Source organism: Camelus dromedarius, chromosome 19 (genome assembly GCF_036321535.1).
Source record: "Camelus dromedarius isolate mCamDro1 chromosome 19, mCamDro1.pat, whole genome shotgun sequence".
NCBI classification, from domain to species: domain Eukaryota; kingdom Metazoa; phylum Chordata; class Mammalia; order Artiodactyla; family Camelidae; genus Camelus; species Camelus dromedarius.
Window position 1 is genome coordinate 22,367,319 of NC_087454.1, and position 14,815 is coordinate 22,382,133.

Below are 14,815 nucleotides of genomic sequence, written 5' to 3' on the forward strand. Positions count from 1 at the left end.
GTGCAGAAAGGTATTTGATGGAGTTACACTATAACTTTACCCCCAAAACTTAGATTTATTCTTCTTACACAGGTTAAGCAGTCCATGGTAGGTTGTAAAAAGGGAAAAGATGTCTTCCAACCATTTCTGAGATACCTTATAAATTCATTCTGTGCCAGGTGTGTTTTGGAGGAACACGATAGTAAGCAAAGACGTTAGTAGAAGTAAGACAGTCCAGTGAGCAGAGCTGGGTTCATGCGCTGCCTTTGCCTCTTCCTGCCTTGTCGCCTTGTGCAAATTACTTCACATTTCAACATCATGATTTTCCTCTTTAAAATGAGGATAATGATGCATACCTTATATGGGGTATTGTGAAGACTAATTGAGATAAGATGTTAAAATTCCTTAGTTCAGTGTCTGGTACAAAGTAAAATGTTGTCATTATCATTAGTAGTTTGGCTCTGCTGGTCCAAGTCAGAGGATGAGGCTTTTCCCCATGTGTGTACAAAATAAATTATCTTTCTTAGTTGACCAAAGGACATTGATATGGCCTAACCTATAAAGTAAAAAGACAGACAATTATTTGAAGCTGTGTGTCCATCTCCCTGCTCAGTGGTGGCCTAGAAGAAGATGTTAAATCATCATTCTTATATGTTCAGGCAGAGTAAAAACATCTGGGACAAAAGATAAGAGAGATTGTATGACTAGACAGAGATTGAAAAAGGTAATCTCTGTAGAGAGATTCTCTACTCTTAGAAGTCAAAATTATATAGTGGAATGAAGTTTATCTTCTCATTTACTTATTCTAATGTGTAATACCTGAAAATATCAATTCTCGTCTGGGGACTTACCCACTTTGGGGCGGGGTAGATGGATCCTTCTAGGTCTTGTGCTTTTCTGGTTGTTTCTCTGTGTTAGTGCTTTTGACAAGGGCATTATGCCAATAGGCTGGTGAGCAGTCCTCAGTGAGGTTAGTCCCAGTCCTGGCTGGCTGGTGCTCACACACTTGCAGTCATTGCCATGATAATCAGGAACATAAATCCACCTGGTTACTCTCAGGGTAAAGTGGGGCACAGAGTTCTCTCCTCCACACAACTACCCTGAAGAAGTCAATGTTGTCATTTGCCAGATGACATGGCTACAAAGTCCATAGAATTCTGCTGGTTACTACCTGTAGGCCTTTTGTTTTCAACTGGTTGACCTTGCCTTTACAAACTGGATTTTGACAAGCTTCATTGATATTTTTATTCCCTATCCGTGGTTGTTCTCTAGTGATCCCTTAGTACTAGAGCTACAAAGGATGAAAATCTCTTCTTGGAGCCAGAGTGGGATGTAGTAGGAAGGCTTTCTGGGGAATATTAATTCAATTTTAACCTTGTTCAGTTTTCAGTTTTTAGATACACAAGTTGAAAGGATAGAAAAGGGCATACTGGGAATGAGGGATGATACATTGAGATAGAAAGGTAGATCTGAAGTCTCTTGAAGACAACCTGAGTCCTAGGATAATAATCTAAGCTTTCTAAACCTTTTTTTTTTAAGATAATAATTTAAGCCTTTTCTAAAGGGAGAGACAATAGAATCCAGAAATAATAATGATTACTATTTACTTATTGAGCATTTAATAAATGCCAGGTATTTAATATATGTTAGTTAGCTCTTTTAATCCCAAAGTTTCTGTGAGGTTGGTCAGTTTGTTCTGAAGTCACGGCATTAATAAGTTGGGGAGGGTATAGCTCAGTGGTAGAGCTCGTGCTTAGCACCTACGAGGTCCTGGGTTCAATCCCCAGTACCACCATTAATATAATATAATATAATATAATATAATATAATATAATATAATATAATATAATATAAATAAACCTAATTACCTTCCCCCCAAAATAAACAAAAAACAAAAACAATGTCACAGCATTAGTAAGTAAGAGAAACAGGTTTTGAGCCCATATCTGACTCTGAAGCCTGTGCTCTTAACCATTAAGCTATATAAGAATAGAGTTTGAAATTTTGTTCTTGAGGAATGAATTTATGCATTTCTTTTCTATCTGCAGACTCTCATTTTCCATTCTTTGAGTCATCTTAAGTGGCTAACTGAAACCTGAAATTAAACCATTCTTCAGCATTAGAGAAAAGAAAAATCACCTGGAGCTTGTTAAAGTGCAGATTCCTTAACCCGTTCCTCATTGTGATTCAGCGTATCGGGTATGGCCCAATAAGCTGCATGTTAAAATAAACATACCAAAGTGATTCCACCCTCATGATTAGAGTTCCGTAGTTTGAAACATATTGCCCTAAATACTGGCAAGGTTAGGATGAAATTTAACATACTCTCATACATTTTTACTTTTTCAAGGCTTGAAAAATGGCATATATTTTATATGGAGCTGTAAATAGAGTTAGATTTTGCATAGAACACTATAGAAATTAGATGTATGGTACCTACTGGGTATAATCAGAGAATGTTAGTGCTAATAAGCAGTGTAACTTACTCTTTTTTTTGGGAGGGGGAGGTAATTAGGTTTACTTATTTTATTTTTAGAGGCGATACTGGGGCTTAAACCCAGGACCTTGTGTATGCTAAGCATGAGCTATATCTTTCCCCCAAGTGTAACTTACTCTTGACTGTGTTTGTTTCATTTTGCTTGAAGTATGTTCCTCTTTTTTCAGAGTGAAACATACTTTAAAAAATCCCTATCGCTTTCTTTTCTCCAAAATAGCTTTTTATCGTAAGGAAAAGTAGCTTATCTTAGTGATTCTCAACCTCTTCTCCCTGCTCCTGCATTTTAAAGGGATCCTTACTCCCATCTCTGACAATGTCTCACTGCTACCATGACTCTCAGCTGAGGTGGGACGTGGAGTCTTAATCAGAATCTGTGCAGAGGAGAGGAGACATACAGTCCTCAAAACTCATTTTATGTCTTCAGAAATTATTATCTTTAATACTTCTGAAACATATCCCACCCCAATTTCTGAGCTCATGTGGCTTCCCTGAATACTTATAAGTAGAGAAAGGGTTGCTGGGAGGAAATAATTGTAATAGCTTATATAAATACATAAGGAGCTTGAAAAAGAAAGCCTGCCGATACCTAGTGTTAACTAATAACATTGAATTCTGTTTTCTTCTTTCCTTTCGTTCCTTCAGGGGTTTCCTGTAAGTTCCTCAGGAGTATGCACTGTATCTTCCTTTACTTTCAGTTATTGTTTTTGTTGTTTTTTGTAGTAGAAGTGTTTAAGGTGTTCTTTTTTTTTCTTTCATATCCAGTCCTGTTTCCTTGTAGGTGTCCATTCTTTGCAGGACAAGAGGATTTTTCTTTCCCTCTGTGGCAAGTTAGTTTTTAGAGAATAGGAGCCGTTATAGAAAACTTTTTTTTTTTCCAGAGAATAAAATTGGTTCATACTAAGTAAATGCTGATTAATTTTTTTATGAATTAAAATCAGTAAAAGTATGAGTAAGGGTCTGGGATTTTAGTACACCCTATTTAGAAGCTAATAATTAGCCTGCTGCATTTCATGGATGCTGGCAGAAAATGAGACTCCTGGGTCAGACAAAGGATTTTGTTACTCATAGCCCAGCAAGAATCATAAACAGAGGTTTGCATTAGTTCCCTTTACCCCCACAAGTCCCATGGGAGTGATATGAATGGGCCCAGGTGAATGCCTGTCCATGTGTTAACCGGAGTGGAACATTGAGCTTGGGGAATCCATTGCTTTTATAGTAAGTTGTAAGCAAGCCTGCTCTTTGTCCTGGCGGGACATCCTTCAAAGGTCTTCATCCTTCAAAGCTCCTCTAGGCAAACACAATCCTGCGAAGTGACCTGGGTAAGGAGTGGTCAGGGTCATGTGTTTTGTGTTTTTCTTACCTACCTAGACATGTAGGAGTATAAGAGAGCCATGGAGTAGTAACTCTCCCAACAGTAAGTATATACAATAGATAATTGATAGAAATCTTAGATTTATTATGAAATATTTGCCATCCAAAAAGGTATAGAGACTAATATAATGAACAGTTACATGGTCACCTCCCAACATAAGAAATAAGCGTAGTTCATACAGGTGAAGCTTCTGTAGGCCCCTCCCGTAGTCCTACAGGTAAGTGCTTCCTGAGTTTGTTGTTATCATGACAGTGCATTCCTATGTATCACTTAATATTATACAGTATTATTTTATATATTTATAAGCTTCTGAAATTTTTACTCTCATTTAAAAATTGTTACAGAGCCTTTTTACATAGTACGTGTTAGCCGCTGTAGAAAAAATTTGTAAGGTTAAAGCTCTTGCACGCCATGATCTTATGGTCCAGTTAAAAACAACAACACTGAAAATGCTCAGTAAAAGGAAAGGATATGTGTGAAAAAATAAAAATTGGTAAACAACATATAGCTCTAAAGTCAGCTATTAGCATCTAGTATGTATAAGAGCTAAGTGTAGTTATGGATGGAAGAAGAAATATAATTCATTCTTGGGGTAGAAAATAGTGACTTAGAGGCAACAGTGGGAAATTACAGGGATGAGATTCATCTAGACAATTTGTCATGTAGGAGAGAGGGTAAGGCTATAAGGAACTGGCCTTATTAAATTGATCCAGCCAGAAAGATGAGAGAAGGGAGCTGGCAGTAGTCAGTCAGTAGGGCAGGTAGCTAAGAGGTATGTAGGCCCAGCATTCTGTCAGGTAACTGTTTTGATTAGGAAGGTTGGCTAAGACTAAGCCCTCACCTAAAGCTGGCTTAACATCTAATTGCATAGGGATGGTTACACATGCGAGAATTAAAGAACATCCTAAGGTCCTCTGTGATCATGACCTAAATGTGTGTTACAGATTCCAGCGATATAGAAGGAAAGAGTTTAATATGAGTTGCAGCAGTTAGGGAAAGAAAGCCTGGATAAGAAGTCTTGAGCTGGGCCTTGAATGGCAACTCATGAAAGGGATGTTCTAGGGAAAGGAGTGGGTGGCGAGAGCACATGAGCAGAGACTGGGGACAGTGCATGTGGAATAGTGAGAAGACTGCCTGTGTGAATTGTTTTTGTCCAAGCCACTTGATCTGTAGTTTCCTGTGGTCTGGATTTTGCTGATTGCTTACTTATGGTGCAGTTCAGCAGTTTTCCTCAGTCTTCTGTGTTTCCTGCAGGTTAGCAGCTAGACTCAGTAGCATGATGAGATTCAGGTTCAGTCCCTTTGGCAAGACTATGGGTGGTTGTATGTTCTTTTATCACATCAGTAAAGGTATGTGTAAGGGTCTGGAGTTTCACTTTATCCTACTTAAGCTGATAATTAGCCTGTTACTGTTTTATGTTCTAACTTCATAGAGCTTCCTCTTCTGTTTCAAAGAGTGTTAAAAAAAAAATGTAACAACTTGCTTTGTGAGGTGTCCTGGTCTGTTGCCCTCTCCACCCTGTCTCACTTTTATTTGGACCATCTCTTTTCTTCATTTCTGTCTTACTCAGTTTGGATTCCTCGCCTAGCAGTTTCTTCTCGATGTGGGGACCCTGTCCTAGGAAGGAGCCTTGGTTAGTTTCATGAGTTTATAGGGTTAGACTGCTTCAGCTCCTTTGGGACAAGGCCCCTTCAGTTTCAGTTGCTATTCTCAGATTGGCCCGCATCGCTTTTCATTTAGTACTTGGTTATCTTGGGGTTATTCTGTTCTCTGGTCCGACAGATGCCCTATTGTTTTCCTCCACTGATCTGTGCAGCTGCTTGTCTTGTGGATGTTGATGTTTTTTCCTCTCCTGCTTGTATAAGGGGGTTTATGAGGGTGCTTTATCTTCTGGTTTTGTGTTAAATGTTATCCGTGAGTTTTTTAGTTGTTATCTAGTTGCTCTGTCTTTATGTGGGGATTCAGAAATACCAAAAGCTATGTTACCGCTGCTATAGCCATTTCTCCAGAATCCCCTTCATAGGTTCTAGAGTAGAAAGATGACACATTCGTGACAATGATATGTTTCACCTAACATCTTACATGACATAGAGATAGTGTGGTCATTAGTCAACATTTGTTCTTTAGCTTGCTCTTTCTTCCAAATTGAGAAGTGTTATTGGCTGTAATAACCATTTGCAGATTTCCATGGATATAATAGCTTCTTATCACCACTCTTTTCAGGTTCACTAAGAATCTTTCACCGGACAAAATCAATTTGAGCACCCTGAAAGGGGAGGGTCAGCTGACCAACCTGGAGCTAGATGAAGAGGTTCTACAGAATGTGCTGGAGCTTCCCACCTGGTTAGCCATCACTCGGGTCTACTGCAACAGGGCCTCCATCCGGGTGAGAATGGGGGTCAGGGTCTTGTTGCTCTCTTTGGCCAGCAGGCCTGCCTTTTTGTGGGGTGGCTCCCACAGCCCTGAGTCTTTGCTTTCCTATTTCAGATCCAGTGGACAAAGCTGAAGACACATCCTATTTGCTTGGTAATGGTCTTTCTTGATTGCAAGTAATTGAATGGGGATGGAGGCGGTTACAGTTTTAAAAGATCTGAGAGAAGGAGGGGAGGAGTCCTGATAGGCCATCCTTTTTGGGAGTGTGGGTACTTTTGTCTGACTTGTGAGTGTCTCTCTGAGACACAGTGAATATTGTCTGAGCTTTTTCTGAAACTACTGTGCAGTAGAGCAATGAGCACTGAGACACAAGACCCAGGAATCCTGAGTTGGTTTTGTTTGTTTTGTTTTGTTTTTATAACAAGTTTTGCTGCCCAGGTTCTACCTTTATGTTTCCTCTGGATTCTTGACAGAGGGAAAATTAGGTTAGTTCATGTTGACTGTTAGGTGATTATCAGCTGAAAGCCTTTTAGGAACTGATTGATACATATCTTTATCTGAAACACCGGAATCCCCAGGAATAGTAATATCTCTGTAACTTGGATTTTTGTTTTCATTTTCTGATGTGAGCTGATCCCATGCTTGTCATGGAGTTCTGCTGTTGTTGGAAATAGAAGAGGGCAGACGAAGCCTCTCTTTGCACTTCAGTTTGTTAATTCATTCAGTCGACAAACGTTTATTGTCTGCCCACTGTGGGCACAGCACTCAACTAGGTATTGGACCCCAGAGATGAATATAACACAGACTGTGTTGTGTGGGTTTTTGTGCAGATGCTCAGCTCTCCATGGCTTTCATTTCAGTGTCTGGATAAGGTAGAGGTGGAGATGAAGACATGTGAGGAACCTCGGCCTCCCAATGGACAGTCTCCCATTGCCCTTGCTTCAGGACAGAGGTTAGTTACTTTGGATCCTGTTATTTCTAGCATATTAGCTGGTCCAGATCACCTTTTGGTTAAAATATTAAAGCTTTTTATTATGGAAGCTTTAAACATACACCAAAGTAGAGAGAATAGTATAATAAACTCCCATGCACCCAAGATCTGACTTCTACATTTATCAACATTTAACCATTTTCTAACTTTCTTCTGCCACTTTGTGTATGTGTATAGTACTTGAAAGCAAATCCCAGATACCATATGATTCCATCTGTAAATACTTCTATTTATGTGTCTTTAACAGAGAAGGATTGAGAAGAAAGGAAAAAAGCTCCACAATACTATCATCACAATTAACAGAATTAGTAGGAATTCCTTAATATCATCTAAATCTACTTTCTGTGTATTTTCTAATCATTCCATAGAAGTGGAATCATATGTTACATGGTCTTTTCTGATTGGTGTCTTTCACTTAGCATGTTTTGCTATGTTATAGCACATATCAGTGCTCTATTCCTTTTATGGCTGAATAATATTCTGTTGTGTGGGTATACCACATTTTATTTATCCATTCATCAGTTGATGGACAGTTGATTTGTTTCCCCTTTTTTGCTAGCGTATTTTGGAATAGATTCCTGAAAGTGTGACTGCTGGGTCAAAGGGCAAATGCATGTGTAATTTTGATAGACATTGCTAAATTCCTCTCCTTAAGGATTTTATGATTTTGTGCCTCTATCAGCAATGTTTTAAGAGTTCTTGTTTTCCCAGAGCCTTGCCAGTTGAGAATATTGTCAGACTTTAAGAGTTTTGCCTAATCTAATAGATGCTGCATGGTATTTCAGTGTAGTTTTTTGGTAAGTTATATTGAAGTGTACAAATCATAAATGTGTAGCTTAGTGATTCTTTACATTGTTAACACATCAAGACACAGACTACTTCCAGAATCCCATAAGCCTTTTGTGTTCTTCCTAGTCATACCTACCCTTAAGGATAATTTTTATCCTGATTTTTAACACCATACATTTGTTTTCCCTATTTTTAAAGTTATGCAAATGTAATCACATAGTATGTCGTATTCTGTCTCTACCTATGTTAGCTCAATATGTTTGTAAAAGTCATCTGGATTGCTACATGTAGTTATAGTTTATTCATCCTCATAACTGTATATTATTCCATTATATGCCACAATTATCCATTCTGTTGTAGATGGCCATTTGGTTTATTTCTAGTTTCTGGCTATTAAGTATAATGTTGTTATGTGGAACTGTTCTCTAACATGACTGTGCTGACTCTGTGCGTTTGTCAAAACCCTAGACATGTACACCACAAAGAATGAACTTTTCTGTATGTAAATTAAAATATGTAAGAAAAAAGAACAGTGCTGCTATGAGCATTCTTGTACATAACTCTTGGTGAACATATGTACACATTTCTGTTTTATGTTTATCTAGCAGGGTCATAGGCTGTGCATATGTTCTGCTTTAGTATATACTGCTAGACAGTTTTCCGGAGTGCTTGTACCACCTTCTCCACTAGCAATGCATAAGAGTTCCTGTTGCTAGCATTTAGTATTGTCTCTTTTTTTACTCTAGCCACCCAGTAGGTATATACTTGTATCACATTATGATTTTTGTGTGTGTGGTAGGGAGGTAATTGGTGGAGGTACTGGAGATTGAACCCAGGACCTTGTGCATGCTAGGCACACATTCTACCACTGAGCTATATCCTCCCCCATCACATTATGATTTTAATTTGCATTTTTTGATGATTGGTTTATTAGAATTTTGGATATCCTCTTTCACAAAGCATTGATGTATTTTTCCCATTTATCTTTTGGATTATTTGTCTTTTTATCATTAATTTGTAGAAGTTCTTTATATATTCTGGAAACAAGTCCTTGGTTACATACATGTATTACAAATATCTTCTACTCTATGGATTCACTTTCACTCTTAATGTTGGTTTTTTGTTAATCCAAAATTATTTATTCTAGTGTAGTCCTGTATATCTATTTTTCCCTTTATGGTTAGCACTTTTTGTGTTTTGTTTAAGGAATCTTTTCCTATCCTAAGGTGTGAAGATATTCTATGTTTTTTTCTAACTTTATTCTTCTAGCTTTATTATTTGACCTTTCACATTTAGATCTACAATAAATCTTTTTCTTTAATTGAAGTTTAGTTTACTTACAATGTTGTGTTATTTTACAATCAATCTTGAAACTTTTTGTTTGTTTGTTTGATGTAAGATAGAGGTTAATATTATTTTTTCTCTTCATGGATATCCTCAAATTGACCATGTGCCATTTGAAAATACAGTCTTTTCATACTCACAGACATAGAAAACAAACTTATGGTTACCATGGGAGAAAAGGGATGGGAAGAGATAAACTGGGAGTTTGAGATTTTCAGATACTAACTACTATATATAAAATAGATAAACAATGTTTCTATTGTATAGTACAGGGAAATATATTCAATGTCTTGTAGTAACCCATAATGAAAAAGAATATGAAAAGGAATATATATGTATGTATATGTATGACTGGAACATTATGCTGTACATCAGAAATTGACACAATATTGTAAACTGACTGTATGTCAATTAAAAAGAATCATCCAAAAAAATTTTACCCTTGAGGTACCTCAACAATTATCTTCTTCTGGACACATTTCATTTTCTTTCAGTTTTTCTTGATATGGGATATAACTTATTTTTTTAAATTTTGTGGTGAAAGTTTTATAAAGTGCTGTATGTCATGTTTCTTAAATTGAATATACATATATAATTTAATGTTTTTTTCATCATCTACTCATTGCAAGAAAATAATACGAAATAAGACTATAAACAAAACTAGATATAATCTTTACTAATCTCCATATGGGAGAAATCTGCAGTAAATAAACCAGCATATAAATTAATAGTCTCACTTCAAAGCTATTATATGGAAAATTGGAGTTTTGACATGTCAAATAAATATTAAAAGCAAAAAAATCCAATCTTTTCCATACTGCACTGTCACTTTTGTCCTAAGTCAAATGTCTCTCAGTGTAGTTTTGATACATATGAATAAGGTTGAACATCATTTTATGTTTAATATCTACGTGCATTTATTTTTCTGTTAACTGTCCCTACTTTGTGCACTGTATCCACCAATGAGAGAACATTTCTACCTCCCTGGCATTTTAATTTTGGAAAACACACTTTTTACCTGACATATATAGGGATACTGACATTTTTATTGAACTCTTGGTCTTTTTCTTCTCAGTTTTTTGAAACTCTTTATACATTAGAGATATTAGCACTTTGTGATATAAATTGCAAAGATACACACACACACACATATATATATGTATTTTTTTAGCTTGTAATTCCTAGACCACCTTTTTACTTGCAGTGAGAACTGATTTCACCTACACATCAAGAATGTCTATATTTCTCACATCCAGAAGGACTTTAAGATGGCCTTCATTCCTCTCCTTGCCATTTCTGACCTCTCACTGTGAAGTACAGCTGTGCTCTTTGGGATCTATTTGACAGAGTAGAGGTGGGGCTGTTCTTGACTGGATTTCACAGTATTAAACGTCATGCTCACCTGGCTGTACTTCTTTTCTCTTTCCACTGCCTTTGCTCTGCCTCTGAAGATGTTATACAAACCTAGTGTTTCCTTTCTGTAGTTAAATCTCCCTTCACAGACAATATTCAGATATGTACTTGTGTAGTTTGTGGACTGTGAATTTATTCAACTTATTCCTTCTAACAGAAGGGAGATTGTTTCCAGGTCAACCCTTTCTTTTATTCTATCCTTTTAAAAAAATCCCATTAAAAAGAGTACAGCATCATTGTAAAATATTTTAGAAATTTACAAAATATAAGAAGGTAGAAATGGGAGGAGAGAAATAAAGAAAAAAATAATTATCCACAGATCTAGTACCCAAAGACAGGCATTGTTAAGAGTCTTGTGTGATGTCTTCTAGTATAAAGAGTGTTCATAAAGTCTCACATGATTCTGAACATTGGTCTACCTTGTGTGTCATAGTGAGTATGGCTTTGCCGAGAAGGTGGTGGAGGGGATGTTCATCATCGTCAATTCCATTACCATCAAGATTCACTCCAAGGCCTTCCACGCTTCTTTTGAATTGTGGCAGCTCCAGGGCTATAGCGTCAACCCCAACTGGCAGCAGAGTGACCTTCGCCTCACCCGCATCACTGACCCCCGCCGAGGAGAGGTGACAACCCTGGCATTGCAAAAGGGAAAAACAGGGGTTTCAAAGTGAGGCTGATTCTTAAAGGATATCATTCCTCTTTTGGAGATTTCCTCAAATGCTCCCCATTCCTGGGAACCCAAGAATCCCTTCTATCCAGTGTTACTGTTACATCCTTTCCTTGGTTATGAATCTCTGATCCACTGCCTTTTGTGGGTAGGAGCCCTCCTGAGAATGGTGGGAGTCTCTGCCTTGCCAGTCTTTTCCCCTTGCCTCTTGGTTAATTTCATCCACAGAATTAAGGCATTTTACCTTCTCTCCTTCTAGGTTTTAACATTTAAGGAAATAACTTGGCAAACACTTCGAATTGAGGCATATGCTACAGACAATGGTGATCAGGACCCAGTCACCACTCCACTGAGACTTATTACCAACCAAGGCAGGATCCAAATAGCCCTGAAGAGGAGAGTGAGTGTGTTCTCTGTCCTCATGAAAACTTCCATCTTTTATTTTTCTAGACAGCCTGGGAGTTGGTATTTCCTCTTTTTTTAATGTTATTGGCTCCTGGAATGACATTTGAAAGGGGAGGACCCACAGTTCAGTGTTGCACTGTATCCACCAATGAGAGAACATTTCTACCTCCCTGGCATTTTAATTTTGGAAAACACACTTTTTACCCTGACATATATAGGGACACTGACATAGACACCTGGCCGTTGACTACTGCTGCTTCTTGTTAATCACAGAGAACTTTAGAGACTTTGTAAGATATTGACTCTCCAAGGTGCTTGATACTTTCCTTTCATGTACTGGGGATTAAAAAGCCATCTCTGAAACTGATTGGGCAGTGGTCAGTTTGAGGAGTTGGAATGGTACCAGATGTTGAACCATGTGTTCTGTGTGGCCCCTTCAGACCAAAGATTGCAATGTGGTAGCCTCCAAGCTGATGTTCCTGTTGGATGACCTGCTCTGGGTGCTAACTGACTCGCAGCTCAAGGCTATGATGAAATATGCAGAGTCGCTGAGTGAAGCCGTGGAGAAGTCAGCCCAGCAGAGAAAGAGCCTGGCCCCTGAACCTGTACAGGTTAGAGGCAAAATAGATACCCTTGGTGGGAGTGGGGAGATGGTAGGCCAGACCAAATTCATACCAACATAGGTAGGGTCTAGACTTTATTAGGTTTATTTGGGGAATTTGTCATTCACTTCTGGATGTGCATATGCTTTGCCTGTACCTCTGATTTATTCATTTATTTTGTTTATTGGGTGCCTCTAGTGTGTTAGGTATACAGTACAAGTCGTTGGAAAGCCTCGTGTTCCTGTCTTTGGAGTTCTCAGTGCCTTAAAATATGGAGCATAAACAAGTTAGTATGGTGTGATAAGCGCTGTAATAGAGATAAACACTGTGGCATGAGAGCACAAAGAAGAGGCATCCAACTATCAGGCTGAAAGTAGACATTTAGGGAAGAATTCCTGGAGGAGGTGTTTTAGCATCAGTCAGCTAGGTCCTGGGGAGTGAGAGCTTAGAAGGCAATTCAAATCTCAGAACAGCACTCAAGAGTCATTAGACTAGTTATAATTAGGCTTTTTGGAGCTTGGGCTATTTAGGTGGAACAGACTTAAAACCCAGGTGAAGAATTATGAGAGGGAAGGGACATCTTATCAAATTGTGGTTTTCTTCAGGCTGAACTGAAGCTTAAAGAAAGCCAGCAGGGAAGCTCTCTGGGCCTGGACTTCCTGTTTTTCTCTCTGTCACATGTAGATCACCCCGCCCGCTCCCAGTGCCCAGCAGTCCTGGGCCCATGCGTTTGGTGGCAGCCAGGGCAGCAGCAACAGCAACAGCAGCCGCCTCAGCCAGTACTTTGAGAAATTTGACGTGAAAGAGTCCTCTTACCATCTCCTCATCTCCCGCCTGGACCTGCACATTTGTGATGATAGCCAGCCCCGAGAGCCAGGTACCCCGTGAGGCCTGAGCCTGGGCCGGGTGGTCCATCACTGCCTTCGGCTCTGAGCAAAGCTTGGGGATGGAAGGCTCTTTGCAAGACTTGTGGCATATTTTGGTCGGCTTCCCTTAATCACAGGCCTTCCTTGGGCCGCAGCACTCCTGTGGCAGCTCTCTGTTAGTGCTCTTCAGCCCTTAGGGTGCAGCAAAACCAGCTGTGATACTTAGTAAATTACAGGCGCTGGGACTCTTCCCAGACTCCACTAAATGAGAGTCTTCAGGGGTAGAGCCCAAGCAGGGTATATATATTTTTTCTTCCCAATGTCCTGTAGACAATGCTGTCCACTGGTGTCAGCTTTTAGGAGAGTAAATTCAACCATAGGAAACCTCAGAATTTTCAGATTTTTGATTGAGTTTAAATAGTTATTATGTGTGAATGTGTTCTTCCCATGTAGAGAGGTTGTGCTGTGTTCTTCTCATACCTTTTTGTTCATTAGAGGAATTGGTATTACATATACATTTATTCAAGATGAAAAAGTAATCAACTCATTTCTTTCCTTCATGAGCCTTAGGGGAATCGCTTCATCTCTCTGAGTTTCTTCATTTATGAACTCGAGTTAAATTATATCTTACTCATTTACCTCAGATTGTTATCAGGCTCAAATGAAATACTGAATTTAGAGGACCTTAATCATAGGCAAATATTTGGTATTATTATTTCTCTGCCTGTTCCTTCAATTCTCTTTGTTCTGTCTCTGCTCCCCTTTGCTATCAGCTCTTGGTTTTAGATGCTGTCATATTGTTCTCTTGCTGCTTTATCCTCTCTGAAGGTTATGTTTGCCTCTTAATGAGACCCAGGCTCATTTTCCTTGGGGGAACCTACTATTTTTTCTTCCTGAGGTACTGAACACTATTGCCTCTCTTACCTTTCTATGCCTTGTCTTGAAGTGACTTCAGCCCCTCTCTACTCCCAATATGAAGGAGCTGAAAGGACCAGTGACAGTGTAAAGATTGCTTTTGTCACCACTAGAAATAAATTGCTCACTGGTTTGCCATCCACTCATTCTAGAATTTCTCTGCTAGAACAAATTATTGTTTTGTTTGGTTTTTTTCTCCCAAGTATTTCTATAAAGAATTTCAGGGTTTTTTTTAATCCTTTCAGAAATCTTTATTAAGAATACATTATTAAGAGTTTCATCTTGCTTGATGTGGGCTTTGTAGCACTATTCTCTTCATGTGGCAGGGTCCCGTAATCCACACTAAGATGTGAATGACTGGCCTTCTCTGAAGCCCCTATAAGCTAAATTAATCTACTTGGTGGAATTTAAGGTAGGTTTGGATGAGATATTTTTAGATAGGGGATAACTCCCAGCCTGCCATACCCAGGTGTAGTGTATGACTCTGTGAAGGGGCAAGGAACACAAAGAGTTCTTGTGACTTTGACTCTTCCAGTTGGATTTGGGAAGAACGGGGAAGGGAGAACTAGGTATTATAGAAAGGGCTGTAAGATTCTCTGGAG

At 38.7% G+C, this 14,815-nt stretch overlaps 1 protein-coding gene across 6 annotated transcripts in view; it reads left to right on the top strand.

Annotated features, from left to right (window-relative positions):
- The window catches only part of BLTP3A (bridge-like lipid transfer protein family member 3A), a 55,719-nt gene that overhangs the window by 19,287 nt on the left and 21,617 nt on the right, over nucleotides 1–14,815 (top strand). For all 6 annotated transcript variants that reach the window (XM_031434891.2, XM_010994513.3, XM_064476403.1 and 3 more), the window contains 7 exons: nucleotides 6,072–6,234; nucleotides 6,336–6,374; nucleotides 7,082–7,173; nucleotides 11,192–11,381; nucleotides 11,685–11,825; nucleotides 12,271–12,441; nucleotides 13,117–13,309. In XM_031434891.2, coding sequence (XP_031290751.2) covers nucleotides 7,106–7,173; nucleotides 11,192–11,381; nucleotides 11,685–11,825; nucleotides 12,271–12,441; nucleotides 13,117–13,309 — 763 coding nt within the window. In that variant the 5' untranslated portion in view covers nucleotides 6,072–6,234; nucleotides 6,336–6,374; nucleotides 7,082–7,105. The remainder of the gene's footprint in view (nucleotides 1–6,071; nucleotides 6,235–6,335; nucleotides 6,375–7,081; nucleotides 7,174–11,191; nucleotides 11,382–11,684; nucleotides 11,826–12,270; nucleotides 12,442–13,116; nucleotides 13,310–14,815) is intronic.